This window comes from Camarhynchus parvulus, chromosome Z (genome assembly GCF_901933205.1).
Source record: "Camarhynchus parvulus chromosome Z, STF_HiC, whole genome shotgun sequence".
NCBI classification, from domain to species: Eukaryota; Metazoa; Chordata; class Aves; order Passeriformes; family Thraupidae; genus Camarhynchus; species Camarhynchus parvulus.
Genome location: NC_044601.1, coordinates 43,657,604 through 43,677,681, shown reverse-complemented (window position 1 = coordinate 43,677,681; position 20,078 = coordinate 43,657,604). Strand labels below are relative to the sequence as shown.

The 20,078-nt window shown below is 35.2% G+C and overlaps 1 protein-coding gene across 6 annotated transcripts in view; it reads left to right on the top strand.

Moving 5' to 3' along the window:
* SMARCA2 (SWI/SNF related, matrix associated, actin dependent regulator of chromatin, subfamily a, member 2) overlaps window positions 1–20,078 on the top strand; it is a 117,432-nt gene that overhangs the window by 46,952 nt on the left and 50,402 nt on the right. For all 6 annotated transcript variants that reach the window (XM_030969247.1, XM_030969244.1, XM_030969242.1 and 3 more), the window contains 14 exons: window positions 2,064–2,117; window positions 3,628–3,758; window positions 3,946–4,006; window positions 5,389–5,489; window positions 5,772–5,919; window positions 7,521–7,684; window positions 9,297–9,363; window positions 9,934–10,044; window positions 11,558–11,800; window positions 12,100–12,213; window positions 14,118–14,225; window positions 15,521–15,607; window positions 16,488–16,534; window positions 17,905–18,071. In XM_030969247.1, coding sequence (XP_030825107.1) covers window positions 2,064–2,117; window positions 3,628–3,758; window positions 3,946–4,006; window positions 5,389–5,489; window positions 5,772–5,919; window positions 7,521–7,684; window positions 9,297–9,363; window positions 9,934–10,044; window positions 11,558–11,800; window positions 12,100–12,213; window positions 14,118–14,225; window positions 15,521–15,607; window positions 16,488–16,534; window positions 17,905–18,071 — 1,603 coding nt within the window. The remainder of the gene's footprint in view (window positions 1–2,063; window positions 2,118–3,627; window positions 3,759–3,945; window positions 4,007–5,388; window positions 5,490–5,771; window positions 5,920–7,520; window positions 7,685–9,296; window positions 9,364–9,933; window positions 10,045–11,557; window positions 11,801–12,099; window positions 12,214–14,117; window positions 14,226–15,520; window positions 15,608–16,487; window positions 16,535–17,904; window positions 18,072–20,078) is intronic.

Genomic DNA, 20,078 nt, shown 5'->3' with positions numbered 1-20,078 from the left:
GTCTTTTTTGCAAGTCATACGCTTTCAGTTTTTAAACTTTTATATTTTGTAATCCATAATAAAGCTTAATTTACTAATACCTGTAGTTAAGGTTTTGTACTTACAGAAAAACAAAAAAGAGAGTTCTTAGGATTTTCCCCTAGAAATGGCAGTGAAGAAATAGATGATGAAGAAATAATCTTTGCCAGGCTCATTATAGATACCTGAGTGAACCTTATATTCTTAGTAGAATAAAATTTGAGATTAGTCCGTTCTTTCTCTGGGATGCAGTTTCTGTAGTCTTCATGATAGATTTTCTGTTTGTTTCTTTCATATTCCTCTATTTGTGTTTTCTGTCTCTAGCTTCGTACTGTTGTCATGCATAAGAAAAAATATCCCATATGAGGTTTTCATCTTCTAGGCTAGTTCAAATTGCAGTGCAGCTTTTCACTTTAGTGTTAGTAGTTTTTCCTGTCATTATGCAGAAAATTAACAAAATGTGCCTTCCTTCTTTTTAATACTGAGATTTCCCCAATTCAAGGGTTAAGTTGTCAACATTAAAGGTCTGTTTGCATGGTCCAAAATAAAAGTGCAAGATGTTTGTCATTATTTACATTTATTTTCTTTGTAATATGTTCTTCTGATTTCCAGAAATTTTAACTGTAGGTTATTAATGTTCTCACAGCAGGTTATGACTTCTGCACAGTGAACAGTGCTGATGCTTACTGCTTGTCTGTGATTTGAGTTGTAAGGTTGTTTTCCATTGCCTGTAGCTAAGCTATAACAATCTTTATGTATTAGACAGCATTCTCTAGTGTAGAAGAATGGATCCCAGCCCTGGTTCATCCAGGGAAAAAGTATTCTCAGTCAATGTGTGTTCAGCCAAGAGTAGATACGTGTTTTCCTAACTTATCCTGCTCTTGTGTTTATTTAAAATTTTCACTTCTGGAACGGTTCCTTTCTTTGTCAGCAGTCATACCTGCTGCACAGAAGTGCTGACGCAGGCATCCTTGAAGCTTGTATTGTTGTTGCTCCCACTGAGCATCAGCTGCTGCTTGTTCATTTCAAGTACATGCTTTAGATAATGGAATTTAGTGGCAAAGAAAAAGGCTGAAGCAGATATTAAGGATTATATCAATATTGAGAAGTGCAGCTATTCCTCAAGTATACTTCTTAAACAAAAAACGGAATCACATGATGGTCTGTATTTAATATTACTTGGAAGTTTTTTATCTCTAAAACACAATTTAAGAGATCATTTCTTGTTGTTAGTCTGTTCTCTTAACTTTAGTATCCAGAATATTTTGCTATAGTACTACAAATTCAGCAGTGTGACATAAGGAGAAGCTGTAAAATGTCCTTTCTTGCTCAGAATTGTTTAGGAAAGTTTGAATGCAGAAGCAAACTATATGTCTTTCTTTTTCCCTCATACTGTGCTGACATTTTAAGTAAGGTAGATAAGAATAAGCCGTGAGGAAACTGCACATTTCTCAGGTTGGAGAGAAGAAAATCTAGCTTTCTCCAGTGAAGAACTCCTGGGTTCTTTTTGTTTCTAATTTGAGTAAGGTCTACATACGACTGGAATGTAGTACAAAAAGCTCCAAAAATACTCCTTCTAGTGAGTTGTCAGACCAAAAAACCAGAAATATATACACAAGACAAAAGTGCCTTGCATGAATATGATGCCTGCTGACACCTTTAAAATATAATTAAACCAGTTTAGAGGAAATTAATAGTAAATAATGTGAAAATAATTTACTATTTTATTTGCATTAGAATAGCCTATAAGCAGCTGAGCTTTAGGTGTGAGCTGGAAATTGAGTGGGCCAGCCACTTCTTACATGCAGATTTATATCATTGACTGAAGTGAGTAGGCACCCTCCTTACATTAGTAAATTATTTTTGTATATTTATTGCTCTGGGCCTATCACTGTCTATATCCATCCACACCTTCAAAAACTTGAATTACAGGCTGTTCAGAAATAAGTGAAACATATTCATGATCCAAAATACTACATCATATAAAGTATACTTTCTGTACTTTTAATCTGACATAGTATTTATGACTTCTTTATTTGTTGTAGAAAGCTGAGGAAAATGCAGAAGGAGTGGCTTCTGGTCTTGGTCCTGATGGAGAGGTATGAATTTTTACAAGGTGTTTTTTTTCTTCTTGTTACTTTTTGGTTTTTAAAAAAAGCAACTCTCCAGTGATTATTCTGGATTGTGTGTCATGGCTATAACTTCAAAAAGAGTTATGATGACAAGTGTTCTAGGAGCTGTTTTTTATAAACAGAAATAATAATTACGTAGGTTAACATTTATGCTAGCCTTTCGCTGTTCCTAAAATCAAAGACTAAAATGAAAACTACATTGAACTGAGCATGATGAAGTCTGCCTCTCAGTTTTGTAATGTGCTTACAAGAAATATTTTTCTTGCAGTCTGTATATAGACTGCAAGAAAATTAACATCTTTCTAGTTTGAGCTAGAAAACCTTTCTAGTTTGAGCAAGAAAATTAACATCTTTCTAGTCTGAGCTCATGAACACGATATAGTCAATCTTCTCATCTTTATAAAAAATACATTGTTGACATTGCATGTAATTATCTTGCAGTCACAGGACTGAGTACAGTGCTGTGATGGATTAAGACATCTGAAAATTCTTTCCACCTCAGAAGCAAATGGAAATGAGTAATTTTTCTGTGTCATTCTTCAGATAATATTGTTCATTCAGTAGCGCAGCATGTACTGCCTCGTTCAGAGGTCTTCTGTTAATGCAATTTCTCTGTTCCACTTCATTTTAGAAAAAGACTTTGGAATTGTATTTGTTTTACGTGTCCTCTCTTTTTGTACTTGAAAGTGATAGTTCTGCTAGTATAGTTAGAGTTATAGCAAAAATACTTCAGTATATTTTTATTTGCACATAATATTCCTGTAACTTCAGTATTAATGGAAACTGGCTGTGTTTTGCACTCTGTCAGTCACTATTTAGAACTGTTCAGAATTAGTTTATCTTGCTCATATGTATTTATTTGGAAAATATTCTTGGGTAAAAACAGTATTAGAAGGCAAAAAGTTTTTGAAGTAAAAAAATCTGTGATTAAACAGGGCAAAGAGATAACATATAGAGTGATTATACTATTCTAGTTCTGTTACAACACAGATGAGAGATTTTGTTCTTACAGGTGCTTCATCAGCTTAGTTGAAGAAGTTAGGACAGTGAATCTTTAAAACAGGCCTTTACTTAGAAAGTTAACTGAATTGTTTGATTCTTGTTTCTCAAAAAAAAATCCATAAGGTCACTATATGTTTTTTGTTGCAGATGTCTGTTGATATAAACAACAGGATTAAAGGGCTATAAAATACATAACTTGTGTCTTGGTCCACAAAAACCAATAGCATGTTCTTTTCCATGTTGTTTTTGTTAATTTACTTGAGATGCTGGGATATATTTGTGGATGTCACATAGAGTATGTTACACACAGAAATACTATGACTTAGTGTTTGCTTAGTGGGAAAGTGTGGCATCTAGTAAACAAAACTTCACTGCTTGTTCAGAACTGGAATTTTGATCGTGCTATTAGTTCTTTTTATTATGTAAGAAAAGTATGAAGTTGCCTTATAGTGTAAAATGTCACTTGAATTTTTAGCCCATAGATGAGAGCAGTCAGATGAGTGACCTTCCAGTCAAAGTGACTCACACTGAAACAGGCAAAGTTCTTCTTGGACCAGAAGCACCCAAAGCAAGTCAGCTGGATGCTTGGCTGGAAATGAACCCTGGGTAAGTAGTTAGTATATGAAGTAGACTGTTTTTTCTGTTTGCATTGGTGTTTTTCATGTTATACTTTCTTGTTTACCAGTTCTTTTCTTGTTTCAATTTATTGTATGTAAGCTGAGTAGGAGATGTATTGAACCTGTTAGCTTCCCCCTTTTAACTGTAATTCATGATCTTTGTCATTTTTGTATAGCTATGAAGTTGCTCCCAGATCAGACAGTGAAGATGAAAGTGGCTCTGAATATGAGGAGGAGGTATGTTTCTTCAAAAAGAAATACTGTGACAATACAGTAAAAAACAAGTACTTATTTCATATTTCATTTTCCCCTTCTTCATAATGAAGAGAGGGGAGGTGATAGCAGATGTGCAGGACTGTTATGAACAGGAAAATTAATTGATTGTGTAGTTCTTGATTTCTAGCATTTGTTCTTTATATACTCTGTAAAGGCCTAACTGGCAATTGTCATTAGGAAGAGTAAATATTTTACTCTGATTATAAATGGTAATGAACCAGAGTATTTAGCAGGTTCCTGTTTTAAAATACATCTCAGAAAATGCTGCATTGTGGCTTCATGCTGAAGGAAATTAACATCTTCAAAGTTTATGCATTGAAGGTTTTATAGGCAGTAAAAATCATGGTTACTACTTATGTGTATGAAAATGTTAGGGATTATGCCAGGGATTTATATTCAGACTTTTCAGGGTAGGCTTATTTGATTCAGTATTTGGATGGTGATTTAAATACTGTTATTACAAAAATTCTAAAAAGAATCTTATCATTAACCCGCACAAACATCCCAGCCTTGCAGGGTCATCATATTACATACTATGAATAATGAACAGTGATAATTGCATAGCATTTTCAGATCAGTACTTTCTAAAGGAGAACAGAAATGAGGAATAGAGAAAGGACCATGTTCAGTCAACAGTCTGGTAGCAGAACTAGGTATAGTACTCAGATCTCCTAAGTTTAGCAGCCTTTACACTGCTAGACCGAACAACCACTGAAATTGACTGGACTGTATGATGTTACGGTGTGTCTTTGTAGGAGTAATTTCTGGTTATGTAATTCTACACCTCTGTTAGTATTAAGGTAGGAGAGAAGGACCTGATATCTGTCAGATTTTAGGATCTCACTTAGTGAGATTTTAAGTTAATGCTATCTGTTGCAACAGTAGTCAAAAGATGAGTTATTTCAAAAAGAGTAAAAATAACTGGTTTTAAAAAATTAAGAAACTAGAGGCCTAACTCAGTAGTACGTGACAGTATTTTAAGCCTTATTAATTTATCAGACATGTAGAATACAACATAAAAATATACATGGTATTGGAATTCTCTCCATAAATGTGGTAGTCAGAGAAAGCCTTTGTTAAGGAAGATCATTACAGGGAAAAATAATTTTTATTTCAAAGTATTATGACTTCCTGTTGGTTAGTGTATGTCAAAAATTAATAATTTTGTTATGCTGCAATGCAATTTTATTGCAGAATAGGTGTAAATTGAACCTTATGATTCAGATGTCTGTTATAAAACACTGACCAATGAAAGCTACCAGTATGAGAATGCCATTTGAAAGTATGACTGAGGTACACATTACACTTTCCAGCACTTCTGTTCTTTTTCTGTATTTCTGTAGGATGAGGAAGAAGAATCAAGCAAATTAGAAACAGATGAGAAGATACTCCTGGATCCTAACAGTGAGGAAGTTTCTGAGAAAGATGCAAAGCAAATAATTGAGTGAGTTTTCCTTAAGTACTGTTTATTAGGAACTGCGATACAGTGGTGTTTCACAAGAGTAGCTTTCTGTAGATTACAGTGAATTGCTTTACTTCTCTGGTGTAAATACCTGCAGGAGAAGGAACATGATCGTTTAATTGTATACTCTTTATAATCTTGCACCCTTTGGTGTACTCACCTCAGTCACAACTGAGGACTTGAACTGTTTCTTTAGACATGTAAACCGCAGTCAAAAAGTACTTGTTTGTAGGAATTCACTTGAGTTCTTTTTCTGCTTTCCAGGACAGCAAAACAAGATGTGGATGATGAATATAGCATGCAATATAGCGCTAGAGGGTCTCAGTCCTACTACACTGTTGCTCATGCTATCACTGAAAGGGTGGAAAAGCAGTCTTCCCTTCTTATTAATGGCACATTAAAACATTACCAGGTGAGAAGTCATTAAAACAATAAAATACCTAAAACTTGGAATTATGCCAAACATTTCAGTGTAATCTTTCAAACAGCAAATTGAAAATTTGTTAAGAAATACAAAGGCTCTAGTAAGTTAGAATTTGGAGGTATGGACAAAGCAATGATACCTGTCACAGATAATGTTACGTACATACTCCTTGAATAATACAAACTTTTACAGCTATCTCTACCTTTTCTTCATTGCGGGTGAATAATATTTTGATTTTGGTATCCTTCTCACTGACTTGTACTTTCATTTCTTACTCTTTTAATTTGTGGTGGATTAACAGTATTTTCCTCCTTCCAATATTTACAAGTTTAGAATTTTATTTTTAATCAAGGTCCTAATATTTTGGGGCAGTGATAAGTACAACTTGAAACTAAGAAAAATATTTTGCTCTGGAGGTTGGTGTCACATGTTCTTCACAGACTTTTGCTGGATTTAGTAACCAGGACTTTTACTATTTTGATATAAGCTAGGTTAACATGTGATTGAAAATGTCCTTGATGCATATTTTCGACACTTCTGCTATCACACAACTTTCTAGTGAACTCCAACAACCTGCATCTTATCTCTATTCAGAACATTGCTTGTATATATAAAAGAATAATTATGCGGACAAAAGAGCTTTCCTCAGTTCTGTAGTGACTTTGTAGGTAGGACATAGAGTGACACTACAGATTTCAGTAAGCTCTTCATGACTTTATAGTAAATATGAATCAGTCCACATGTATGTAAGGCCAGTAAATTGGCAATGTTATTTTGGATACTGTCTTGCAGGAAGAACAGACAATTACTTCAAAAGTGTTTTGTAGAATTTTCCCTCTGAACTTTCTCAGGCCACCTAATTTCCTGCTCTCTCCATGCATGGGACACACCAAAACTCTGGATATGAGGAGCAGAAACTTCAGACATCCATCTGTAATGTGATACACACATGTGAAAATCTTCTGAGAAGGGAGTAGTTCTTTCTAGCAGTATTCCTTGGAGTGTGAAATTCTGTTATGTAGATACTGCTAAGCTACAGAACTCTGGCTTCCGTCCAGCTCTGGAATTTTATACACAAGGCATATTTGGACAAAGGTGGCCTACTCTGATGTGGAGTTTTGAATGGCAAATAATAAATAGGCTACAAGAGCTTTAGCACACCAGTGATACAGTTGGCAAGTGTGAGACTGTGTTTTGTGCGGTTTTGATGAGTTTGGTTTTGAAAGATTTTAATTGAGACACGCAAATGTCATGAAATACACACAGAAAGTTTCAGCATTTATGAATGTTGAAACTGAGGGACAAATACCTGCTGTGGTGTTTATCAGCCTTACTATAAGTGCTTCTGTTGCTTTGTGTGCAGTAGTAAAAACTTTATACGTGAAATCTGATTTCGTCTTACAGAGTGTTTTAAACAGAACATGTTTTCCATGTAAAGATAGGCAGGAGTCTCCATGCATATAATATTACTAAAGGAAATCGAACTTGTAAGTAGACAGGGACATCAGAACATTAGTTCCGTGTTGCTGATTTATTGTTAATTGTTTTTGTGGGTTTTAAATAACCGAAACTCTTTCTCTTCATTTCAGCTCCAAGGACTGGAATGGATGGTTTCTCTCTATAATAACAATCTGAATGGAATTTTAGCAGATGAAATGGGACTAGGAAAGACAATACAAACTATTGCTCTGATCACTTACTTGATGGAGCACAAAAGACTCAATGGCCCCTATCTCATCATTGTTCCCTTGTCGTAAGTAATGGGTCTCATTCTGGCATTATTGTTCTAAGCATTGCAGATTGGTTTATTTGGAACACAACACGCGGCAAAACCAGAAAGCTGGTAAAACACTTGATTCTATTAATTTTGGCAAAGTGTATTGAATTTACTGTAATTCACTCTTAAGCCAAAAGAGGGGGAATTTTTTTCTTTCCTATTGCATGCAAGCATTTCACCTTTTAGCTTTTAACTGATAATAAAAATCTCTTGCTCAGTTCTTTAAGCAGCTGGTGCCTCATCTGATATCATGCAAGCATGCTTTAATGAGGTTGATCTTTTAAGTACTGTATAGGTATCCCTGGATATATGTAGCCTTGATTGATATGCACACTTTTGTCAGGTGTGCAGATTATGTTTATTGTGCTACTCCCCTTTTGCTTTTCCTTAGCTTTTCAAAATGCTGCTTGTTTTATAAATTTCTTTTAGCGCATTTTATTTTCTCCAAGGGTCAGGCATGGGTTTTAGTGATTTGAATAAAAAATGTCAGTTGTTGTAGAAATCTTGTGTTGAGGAGTTATTGTCTTATTTTTATGTGTAATTGACTTGATTGATGTTGAGAAGTTCCCTAGTAATTTCATTAGCTAATCTGTCCACCAATTGTGCTGAGCATGCGAATTTGTTCTAGAATTAGGATAAATTTGATTTGTAGTCATCTCTTGACTTCTTTTGAGGTGTCCTCTCTTCTGGCTGTGCTGTAGTAGTAACTGATTAACTAAGATAAATGCCACAGGTGTGCTTAATTGTATGAACACAAATGATAAGCTGAGTTTGACAAGAAGCACCTGGGAGAAGATCTATAAAACAAAAATAGTGGGAGTGTTATTAATGTCAGTTTTCATGTGGGCACAGTAAAAAATATGATTTCTTTTATGTACTCCAGTGTTTTTTTTAAAAAGTCAGAGAAGCTGAAAGTTCTTTCTTTTATACATTTTAAAAGCTGCCTTTCTCTGCCTTTTCTACATTGCTAGCATTGCTGCCATCATTGGTACACTAAGAAGAGGAAAAAAATGCAGCAGCTGAAAAACCTCAAGGGTTTTTTTTTGCTGTTGCCTCATGATAGCAATTAGCTTCACTATAGCAACATTTTTGTTGGGATCAAACAGCAGAAACAGTGCAAGAATGGATCCTCAAAGTAGTGGTTGGTGGCACTACAAGTAGTTCTGCTTGAGTAGATAAAGTCTATTATCAGTTTCATTGGACTGTATTTGAAAAGCTGTAGTGTCCATTTTGGATGATATATCTGGTATAGAGGAACTTGCAAATCTATTTTTTGTCCAGAGACGCTGTTCTTATTGTTACTATGTTCCAAAGTATAAAAGTGCATGTAAACACTACTTTTACTCATTTCAGAAAGGACCCTGAATACAAGCTGAATGCGTGTTTCACACATTTTTTTCTTGTTGCTTCCCTCCAAAATGCTTGTATTTTATTGCAGTGTATATAAAGTGTATTTTTAAAAGAAGTTGTTATTTATGTGGGTTGATAACATAAAGTGTGTTGAAAAGCTGGCAACCACTTGGAAACACTTAAAAAGTTTGATCTGCAGATGATGAAACATGTTACTTTTTCTCTATAATCTCTATAGGACTTTATCCAATTGGACATATGAATTTGACAAATGGGCTCCTTCAGTGGTGAAGATATCTTACAAGGTTTGATTTGCTTTTTATGTGACTGTAGAATTGAACGAATGAGACCTAGAGACAGTTCTTCCTCTGTCTCTGCAAGCTTTTAAACTATCCGCTCATCAAGTTTTGTCATACGCTAAGCAGTGTGAGTTAGCCTTACTAAGAAGACTATAATAAACTGTGAAAGACTGTAGAAGTAAAACAGCTGTAAATCATTGTAAAAAATGCAGAACAAAATATTTAATTATCACATTTGCAAGGCTTCTGCTGAGAGTTACGAATGGTAACTACCTAACATTTTATTCCTAGCTAAATACTTTCTTGTTTGGCTCCTGTAGTAGTAATATAGCCAAGCAATTTGTATGGAGACCAGACCGCTGGCTTTATATTTCTGTGAGCCCCATCAGCGGCTTTACAGTCTAGCAGAGGTTTAGGGAAGGCACTCTGAGAAGGTTTGGAATTTTGTCAATGTATTATTCACAGTATGGTAGGATTGCAGGTTCATCTGATTGCTTATTATCTGCTAATTCATAAAAACAATGGTTTTTTTTCATTGAAGTAAAGAATAACACTTCACGTGTCTCTGTCTTTTAGGGTACACCTGCAATGCGCCGCTCACTTGTTCCTCAGCTTCGAAGTGGAAAATTTAATGTTCTTTTAACTACATATGAGTACATAATAAAGGACAAACATATCCTTGCTAAGGTAATTTTGACTATTATGTCTCTACAGCAAGACCCAGACACCTTCAAGTGGTGCATACCACAAAACACATTTTTGGTTTATGGGGACATTCCTAGTTGTTCTGTCCTTCAATAAAATTTATCCCTTTCATTTACATTTCTGTTTCTCAGTTTATGATTGAGCTTCTCAGTCATAGCTGTCCATTCTGTAAACACTAGGATTTTCCCAAATGTGTCCAGGGGACTAATTCCTTTGTGCAATTCTGTCAGTATCCTATACCTAGCTGTCCTTGGAAGAACATGACTTTTCTCACCTCTGCATAATATTCAGCCTAATCTGCATCAGTGACTTTTCACTTTTTCTGTTCTTTCTGTCCTGAAACTCACTCCTATTAGGGCCCTTCCAGCTATGTGGTCACTTTCCCTCACATGACTAAATAGTTACCTATATCATCAATTTGGTGTCCAGGCTAAAGAGTCTACACCTTGCACTTCTTAGGGGCTCGCTGTCTCTCTACAGGTAGGTATCAAATATAATTCATTTAAAAAGCCTACTGTACTGTAAGACTGTTTCATGTGTGCACAAAGCAGAGGTATTTTGCTATACAGAGAAACCATATTGGTTTTCCTGTAGTTTTATTGTTCGTTTTTACTTCATTTTCATCTGTTGCATTCTGCATATTTACTGCATATCACTTGCTTGTCCTCTCTAATACAAAGGAAGTGCATTTTCTTAGTATCATTCTGAGATGCTTGAGGACCGCTTGAGACTACATAATGTTCTTTTTCCTTTTTTTTCCCCCACTCTTTCTGAAAGATAGAAGGACAGCACTATGCCACTCATCCTGTCCTGGGAAATTGAATTAGGTAGCATGTGTAAAAGTACAAACTGAGGCCTTCCTAGTCATATGGTCAGTGTGACAGTCCGTATTGTAGTCCAGGTGATAACAGAGAGCTTGAACAGCAGCTTTCAACATCTGCCGTGATTGCATTTAAGATTTCATACTAAGAAATAGAAACTTTAGTTGAAAATGCAGTAACTGAAATGTTTTTAATTATGCTGCTTTCTTTTCAAGTAAAAACATAGTATTAGCTGAAACAAAATAAAGTTCAGGGTTGCTGTTGTTTTTGAGCATACTTACCTTTATCTGAAAAGGCTTTTGTCTCCTGTCAAGGTTCTTGTTACAGACAGATTTGTTTGCAGTTTATATGGTTTCTTTCTTCCACTGTGAACCATATTCTGGCCTTGAAGAGCCAGTCATTCTAATCTCTTTCCCAAAAATGGAAGGAATCTGCTGTTAGCTGTTTCAATTCCAGTCAGAATTCACCATCAGATTGCGTGTACCTAGTGTTTGTCTCTCTGTATATTGCTAGCAAGGACACTGATAGTTGCATAATGCTTGATTTGGCTTTCCTCAAGGTTGAGACTGATTGATGTCTCAGGCTTTAAGTATTTTTGTTTTATACTTGGTGCAAGGACCTTGACAAAGTCTGGCCTGTTCTAACTTTGCCAACTTTTCTTCTTTTTCTTTCAGATTCGGTGGAAGTACATGATAGTAGATGAGGGCCATCGAATGAAGAACCATCACTGCAAGCTGACTCAGGTCTTGAATACTCACTATGTGGCCCCTCGACGAATCCTGCTGACTGGGACTCCTTTGCAGAACAAATTGCCTGAACTTTGGGCTCTCCTCAATTTCCTTCTTCCAACCATTTTCAAGAGCTGCAGCACCTTTGAGCAGTGGTTCAATGCTCCATTTGCCATGACTGGAGAAAGGGTACTATGGCAGTGTGTTTTTTAAAAGATGAGAAATAAACCACTTTGATGAAAACAGAAAAGAGCTTACTCAGAAAGATTAGTGTTTGAACTTATGCTGGTACTTAGGGATTTAACATAACTAAAAGACCCCTTTTTTATAATACCAAAATTTTAATGTTTAAAGTGCATTTTTTGACTCAGTGTCAGTTTGTTTGTAAGATGCAAATAATCATTGCACATTCTTAGCATTCCATGTGAGAGAAGACATTAACTAATACATTTGAGTTGCCTTGTAGTGACTTTTGTAAACTTTTCTAGGTGGACTTAAATGAGGAAGAAACTATTCTGATCATCCGTCGTCTGCATAAAGTGCTTCGGCCCTTCTTGCTGAGAAGACTGAAGAAGGAGGTTGAGTCTCAACTGCCAGAAAAGGTTTGCAATGAGAGGAGTTTTGGAAGGGGTTTAATAATCTTTCTAAGCATTAAGTTTTGAGATTTATTTTGCAGAACAGGACTTCTTTAGTGTTTGTTTGTTTATACCTCTTCAGTGGAGGCTGAGGAAGCCTGAGTACCTGAAGTGTCTGCATTCTCAGGATTCCTCTCCAGCCTTAAATGTGTTTGTTGTAACCAGTGTAAGATATGCAGCTTTTATGCATTATAGTCTGGTTTCAGTATGTGAGCCAGCTGTACACTGAGGATAAAATTCTGTCCTATACCATCGTTCTTGCACTGGGTTGAAGCTAGTTCACTGAAATTTCTGAGGGACTACTGCACTTTATAAAGCAGGCACAATTTGGTTTATTATCATTTAGGAGTTGTGTGAAGTGTCTTGTTGAAATTGCACAATTATTTTTAACTAGTGGCATTTTAATTCAGAACATAAAATTATTTTCTGATTCAAAGGAATTTGTTTTTATTTCTGGATAAGTAATTTTGTCCCATTGTGTCCTCCTCTGCAATTCTACATCCCTCTTCACAGAATAACAGCAACTAAAATAAAAAAAAATAAATTTGAAGGTGTGATAAGTCAAAGTTGGTTTTAAGGTAAACTGGATTAAAATCAAACAAAACTGAAATATTTATAAGGTGTGTTATGAGCTGACTGGCTAAATGAATGGAGAACTGTGTACAGATGCTTAGAGACAATACAAAGAAAGGCATTTTAAAATCATTTTTCATCTTTGTAATCATGTAAATACTACTTCTGTTGCTAATTTCTGTTCCTTCAAATATCAAATTCTCAATATCCTCAGAAGAATTTATTTGAGAATAAAAAATGTTTGCATTTGAAAATAATACTTAAACCACTGATAAATCTAGTAATAGACACTGGAGAGGCAAAATTTTCAAGTTACATACACACTCATACTCAGAAGACCATGTTTCTTTTTGTTGCCATTATCTGAAAAAAGGAGTTTATCCAGCCATGAGGATTGAACCTGGGGGCAGAAGCCTAATGAGGTTCATTTGCTCTTGCAAATGTTAGTAAACATTGAAGAAAGTCACTTCTCTTTAAGTTTATACTCTTGTCTTTCTGAGAAGAAAATAACCTGATAGTTTTCTTCCTGTTTATTTATTAAACATGAGGAATCTTACGCATTGTCTTTCTTTCATGGCTTGAAAGATTTCTAGCCACTAGTGTGGTTTTGTTATGTTACAGTTTTTATTTGACATAACTTACTAGAACTGTAGTGATTATAATCTGGACATTGGGCAATAGAAAAAATTACATAAAATTGGTGTGTGAAGTCTTTCTGTTACTGTTTTTAAATCTAGTATGCAGTTAAGAACTAATTATAGTTTTGCAAAGCTGAGCAAGTCAGGCTGAATGTAGCAATCATACAATACTGATTCCTAGTGTTTTAGTGGATGTTGAGAAGGTGGTGGCAGTCTAGATAAACATTATGCCAGTTAGACTATAATTACTAGATATATATTATGATGCTTTGCTTGATATTTTTACAATACTTAACAGACACAATAAATTCAATTGGTTATTAAACATAAAATAGTTTCTAGTGGCATGTTAATTTCAAAATTAATTTTTAATTATTTTTTTAGATTTTAAAAATTAGAGAGTGAGAAATAAAGTATGTTTGGTAATCTTGCAGTTGCATTTTTAGGATCCAGCTGTCTCACTGCAGCTGTGACTCACAAGTACTCATTTCTGTGCTTGCAGTTCTATTGCTGGTCATTGAAATTTTATGTGGTGATCTGGTAGATAAAAGATTAGTAGGGTTTTTTGTTTTGTTGTAGAATGACAAGAACCTACAGTTAGATCTGACTAACATTATTATGCCAGCATGTTCATGGTTTTGGGGTTTTTTTTAATACCAGGTGGAATATGTGATCAAATGTGATATGTCAGCTCTTCAAAAGATCCTGTACCGTCACATGCAAGCCAAGGGGATCCTTCTCACAGATGGTTCTGAAAAAGACAAGAAGGTACAAAAGAAACACTAAAATATAAAGGAAATAATGTATTATGAGTGAACATGTTAACAACATGACTTCTGTTTTATAAAATTAATATGTAGATCCTTACTGCAGGTATCTCCCATGGGAAGAGAAATTTCAGGTGTGCCTTTCAGTTACAAGACAGGAGCTATTCACAAGGAGAAGTGTAGCTGCACTCAGTTGTATTCAGTGTAGTTGCACTGCCTTTCTGCAAACAGGCAGTGTTTGAGAAAAAACTGCATTTTCCTTGGCTGAGCTTAATTCAGTAATATATCTGAATAATTGTGATTGGGGGAGTGATGGCTAGAGAAGGTCATTTATCTTGTTTTTCAGAGCCATTAGTTAAGTCTTGTTTCAGTTAGCTAGGACTGTATGCGTGCATTCATCATATTGCTAGTATATATTACAATTAAGTACTGAATTTTCCCCTAGTTTACAACTCAGAATTGGTCAATTGTTTTGGCTGAGATTTTTAAAATAAATCTGAATTAGTCATATAGTAAACTTGGAATACTGATGCCACTCTGATCACATTTTTATAAAATGGCAACAAAACAAAATGGCATTAGAAAGCAACAGGTTTTTGGCAATGTTAATATGATACAATCTTAAACATACGCTGACCAGCTGCAGTTGGTTTTTAACTGTATAGTGTTACACCTGAGTGTCTGATGAGCGTCCTGGTTCTACAAGATTACCTGTAGTGTATGTTTTGAGAATATACTTCCTTAAATAATAAGATTACTCATGAAGTTGTTGAGCTTTAGCATTTTAGTATCTCTGGCCTGATGTTTTGCTTGGCCTGGAGTGAGAAATCCATATATTGAGTTAACAGACTGGAGAAGCTACTATGGAATTGAAAATAATCCAGCTAGAATTACTTCTGTTAGAGGATTCAGACACTATGAAGTTTGTATGGTTTCACAGTAAACAGTATAAATAATTAGGACAGTAGATGCTTTGCTTCCCATCAAGAACACTGCAGGTAGAAATGTAGTGCACTTTGTCGATTACTTCCAGGTCTTCCTTTTTCATTACAGAGCATCCTTATGACAGATAAATTTATAGAGCAAGACAATAGTTTTTTGATTTTTGTTGTTTTGATTTGTCCTGGTTTTTTTTTTTTCTTATTGTAGAGTTTTGTTGTGTTTTGATTTCCTTTTTGTTTTTGTTTTTTTTTTAATTACTGATGTAGTGTTTGGATTTGGAATAAAAGTATCTTGAAAGGGTATATTCATAAGCTAAGAAATTAATTATTTGGTTTGCATTGTTTGTACCCATAGGGAAAAGGTGGAGCAAAAACTCTTATGAACACTATCATGCAATTGAGAAAGATATGCAATCACCCATACATGTTTCAACACATTGAGGTAAGACTGATAGGTCTGATTTTGAGAGTTACTTTTATTCAATAAAATAGGATAGGATAGTAGAAAACTGCTGCTAAAGCTTATGTGTGTGGGAGGGGACCTCTCTGTCCACATAATTTATACTGGAAAGGACATATCAGAAAAAATATGTATTATAGTCGACAAGTGCCATCTTTTTATTGATAATCCAAAGTCTGTTTCTAAAATAGTCAGTTTTATGGAGCAGTGTCTTTAAAAAGTGAAGAGTTTTTTATTAATTTAAGACAACCCAGAGCTACTTGGTATTTGCAGACTCCAAATTCATTATGTGTAGACACTGGTTCAAAATCTTCTGCAGTGTCAACTGCAATTGTTCTATTCTATCCATCTTGTTTTTCAGCAAAAATGTGCTATCTATATACCACCTCTCAATAGGACCTAAGTATACCAATGTAATATATCTGGAAAGATATAAAAGTGTCATAGAGATCTGGAATATAGCCAAATTTATGAAAATATAATTAAGTGCCTACTGTGATATAGTATTTTTATTATTATTTTTGTAGTAGTTTTCTCTCTTTGTGATCTTGTATGCTAATTAAATTGAGTAATTTGCAGATGGATCTTCTCCTGATCAATATAAATTAATAATCAGTATTCTACTGTATTTGTAATCTGGTAAAATGTATGCAGCAGAAGTCAGTTCTGCAAATCATGAATTTCAAATAATTGTACAGGAAAACGTTAAGCAGAGCACTGTTGCCACAAGATGGTTTCCAAGAATATGAACATCATTGAACTCAAACCACAATACTCATATATTTAATTTGATTTCTGTAAGAATGTATAGTTTTTGGCTGCTATGTATTTTGTAATATGTTTATTGCTTATGACTTTGCAGGAGTCCTTCGCTGAACATCTGGGCTACTCAAATGGGGTCATTAACGGGTAACACTCAGTTTTTCCTGCTGTCCATAGTGTTGTATTGGAATTAATGATCACTTTATTTTTCTGGAAGCTACGTGTTAGGGAACTCAAGCATTTTATACAGAGGCAGAGGAAGTACAGGGCACATATGTAAAGCAAAGCCTAATAGTACTAGAAGCGTTACAAGATCTTTTCATCTCCTTCAGGATGGTAGACAGAAAAGACTCGTGTCTTCCTTTTCCCTTATTTTGAAATAATATACCATGTGAAATTCATTGGGATGACTCTTCAGAGATACCTGTTAGGATTTTCTTCTCTTTATGTTACTTTTACCTTTTACTTTACCTTTTTTACTATCTCATTTCCAAATTAAAGTAGCATTTCTTCCATTATCTGAAATCAAAAAGATTTTATTTTTCTTGACACTGTGCAGCTGTCAAGTTAATGGATGCTTTCTAAACAAAAAGTGTGTATTATCCAGCTGACTTTCTTCCTGTTTAGGTACTAATGATATATTTTTTTCTTATCTAGTATACCAGACTCTTTGTGTCTTTAGCTAGTATACCAAAATACTTGTCTCCTAAACAGTTTAGGCTGATTACAGATGTGTACATATCAGAAGGCTATGTATCTTCTAGATTTTGTGCCATTGCTAATGATAAATTGTATTTTGCGAGTACAGACTCAAGGTTAGAGAAGCATTGCATGAAGGTTATTCCTGTAAAGTGTATCACTGTGGTGTTGATTTAGATGTTCTGTTTACTTGTATTCATTTTCTGGGTTGTGGGTTGCATTTCCATGCTAGGAATTGGTTTTGGAATTCTTGCATACAAGAAAAAGAGTAGCTAAACAAAGCAGCAAAATACTGTTCGGGATGACCAAGGTTGTATGGCTAAAGAGTATATGTCAGACTCCTGCCACTATCTCCATATATTAGTTAGTAGTTCCATTTGCAATATTTCACTTCTGTGTGTGTGACAGTTGATTGGAAAGGGGGTAATTTCCAACAAATGCCTGAAAAATACAATTTAAAACTACAGTTGCAATTGAAAGTTGTTTTTAATGCCAGTTGAAAACAAAACAACAGGTGAATGTCTTAGCTTATAGAATGCTTATCTAGCTAAGAAATAGCATTTGTTTTAATAAATAATGGAAAAGAATTAAGTGATTGAAAGTCAGCACAATTTGTGTAATTGTAGAAAATTCAGGTAAACAGGACTTTGCATGTGTTTATTTTCAACAACACGGGCAATTTTAAAGAAAGAAAGGGGCTATTAGTCTTGTTTAGATTAAGTAAATTAGTCTTTTTGTTATACTCTGACATGATAATGACTACAGACTTTTAAATGTGGGCTTATTCGGGTATTTACTTTGCTACTTCTTTCCAACAGAGCTGAACTTTATCGGGCCTCCGGGAAGTTTGAGCTACTCGATCGTATTCTACCAAAGTTACGAGCTACTAACCATCGTGTGCTTCTTTTCTGTCAAATGACATCACTCATGACCATTATGGAAGATTACTTTGCATTTCGAAATTTCCTTTACCTGCGCCTCGATGGTAAGCTAAATGGAAAAAAAGAGGTCTTTTCCAATCTATTTGATTTGCTAATTGAGTCCTGCAATTCTATGAAAGAAAAATTAAAAATATTGTATCCCACCTGAGTTTTAAAGCAGTGTGAAAAAAGTTTCCATTTTGGTCTTCTTCCATGTTGATGATCTCTACCTCATACTGAGCTTTGTAAATAGTGATCATTTTTGTGTAATGTTTTATCTCATACATTATAGTATTACATAAGACCAGCAGCATTTATCAGAATGCTTTTTAGTAGAGAAGCAATGATTTAAGGTAAATATAGAGAAGAGTGTGAGTGAGACTTGAAGTTTCTTTTGAACATTTTTAACAGAGTTTTAAATTGACTCTTAGCTTCATGCTTTAATCAGAAGAAAAAGTAGGACCAAGAAATGCTCTCATCCTTTATTAATATTAATGAACATTGTCGCTGTTGAGGCGGTCGCGACACAAAGCAGAGACTTCAGACAGTCTCAGTTGGCAACACTTTATTTCTGAACATGGCTAACTTTTATACACTTTTCAATTGTTTATACTTCTTCTGTACTAACTATTGGCCACAATAAATCAACATAATACTATTGGTGAAGAGTTATAGTGACTTCACATCTAGCTGCAAGATTCTCTTATCTTTCTTTTCTCGATCTCCTTGGTTACAGCCTTGGAGAGAGCTCTTTATCAGCTTCTTCTTACTTCTCGACTTCTCGCTCCTTTAGCTAACAGGCCCACTGTTAGCCCCTTCTACAGAACATGAAGTTGAACCAATATTATCCTTGAATATAAAATGGGATTATGAAATGGACACACAAATGAGCTATCTCACTGTGCCATAGAATGCCAAAAGTGTCTGCAGAGCAGCGGGCATGCTAACAAAGCCCTCTTCATACCTCTGGCCTGTATGTGCTTTAATACTTCTATTCAAGAAATAAGTAAATTAAAGAAGTATTATTCAACAAATAAATTACATTACATTTTAAATGTTTTAGATTACTTTACATAATGCATTTTTAAATTAATTCCTTTTCATGCTAGAATATTTATGGCAAGACACAATATGGTAAATACAACTCACTGTCTTTTTCAGGTAGTTCATTAAATTAGATAAACCCTTTTTCTTCCTTTCAAGTTTCATAATGACAGATAGTTTCATACTGGGATGTAATCTATCCAGCTTCCAGCTGTCTTCTTACATGCGAGTGTTTCCTACCCAGTTCATGTGCTTATTGGGTTCACTGTGTCAGCAGTGGGCTGGCAGTTTGTCTGTGTGATTGTGGTGGCTACAGATGGGTGGAGTTAATTTTCCTCCTAGCAGCCAATGTAATGCTGTGCTTTGCACTTGTGACACCACCAGTGACATTACCCCAGTGTTAGGCTATTGCTGAGCAGCACTTGCAGTGTCAAGGCTTTCTCTCCCATCACCCCTCTCCCCCAAGGCCTGTGAGACTATATTGAACTGGCGCCCAGGTAAGACAGCTGACCCAAGCTGACCAAAGGGTTGTGAACAGCCATAAAACCTGAGGGAAAAGAGGAGGACGCAGGGACATCACTTGCTATGGCATTTGTCTTCCCAATTAGTTATTACAGGTGCTGAGGCCCTGCTTCCCCAGAAGCAGCTGGACATCTGTTTGCTGCTGGGACACGTAAATAAATTCCTCTTCTTGTCCTTGTACACACACCTTTCACTTCTACTAAGCTGCCTTTTTCTCAGCACAGGAGCTTTTCTGTTTTATTTCCTGCCCATGTACTGCTGAGTGTGGGGAGGCAGGGGTGTGTATGTGGAAGCCAGTTGGGAAACAACCCACCATAGCAATAAAAAAAAAATTGTAATGTCATCTTCTAGACATATATCACCCTCAAGATGGGACATTTTAAGAATTTGCAGTCTTTTGGTATTAACTATGACTCCAAAGGCAAATAATGACATTTTGATAAATCTCTATATAAGTAGCTTTTAAAAATATTTAATGCTGCTCTAGCCAGAAGGCATTAATCAAA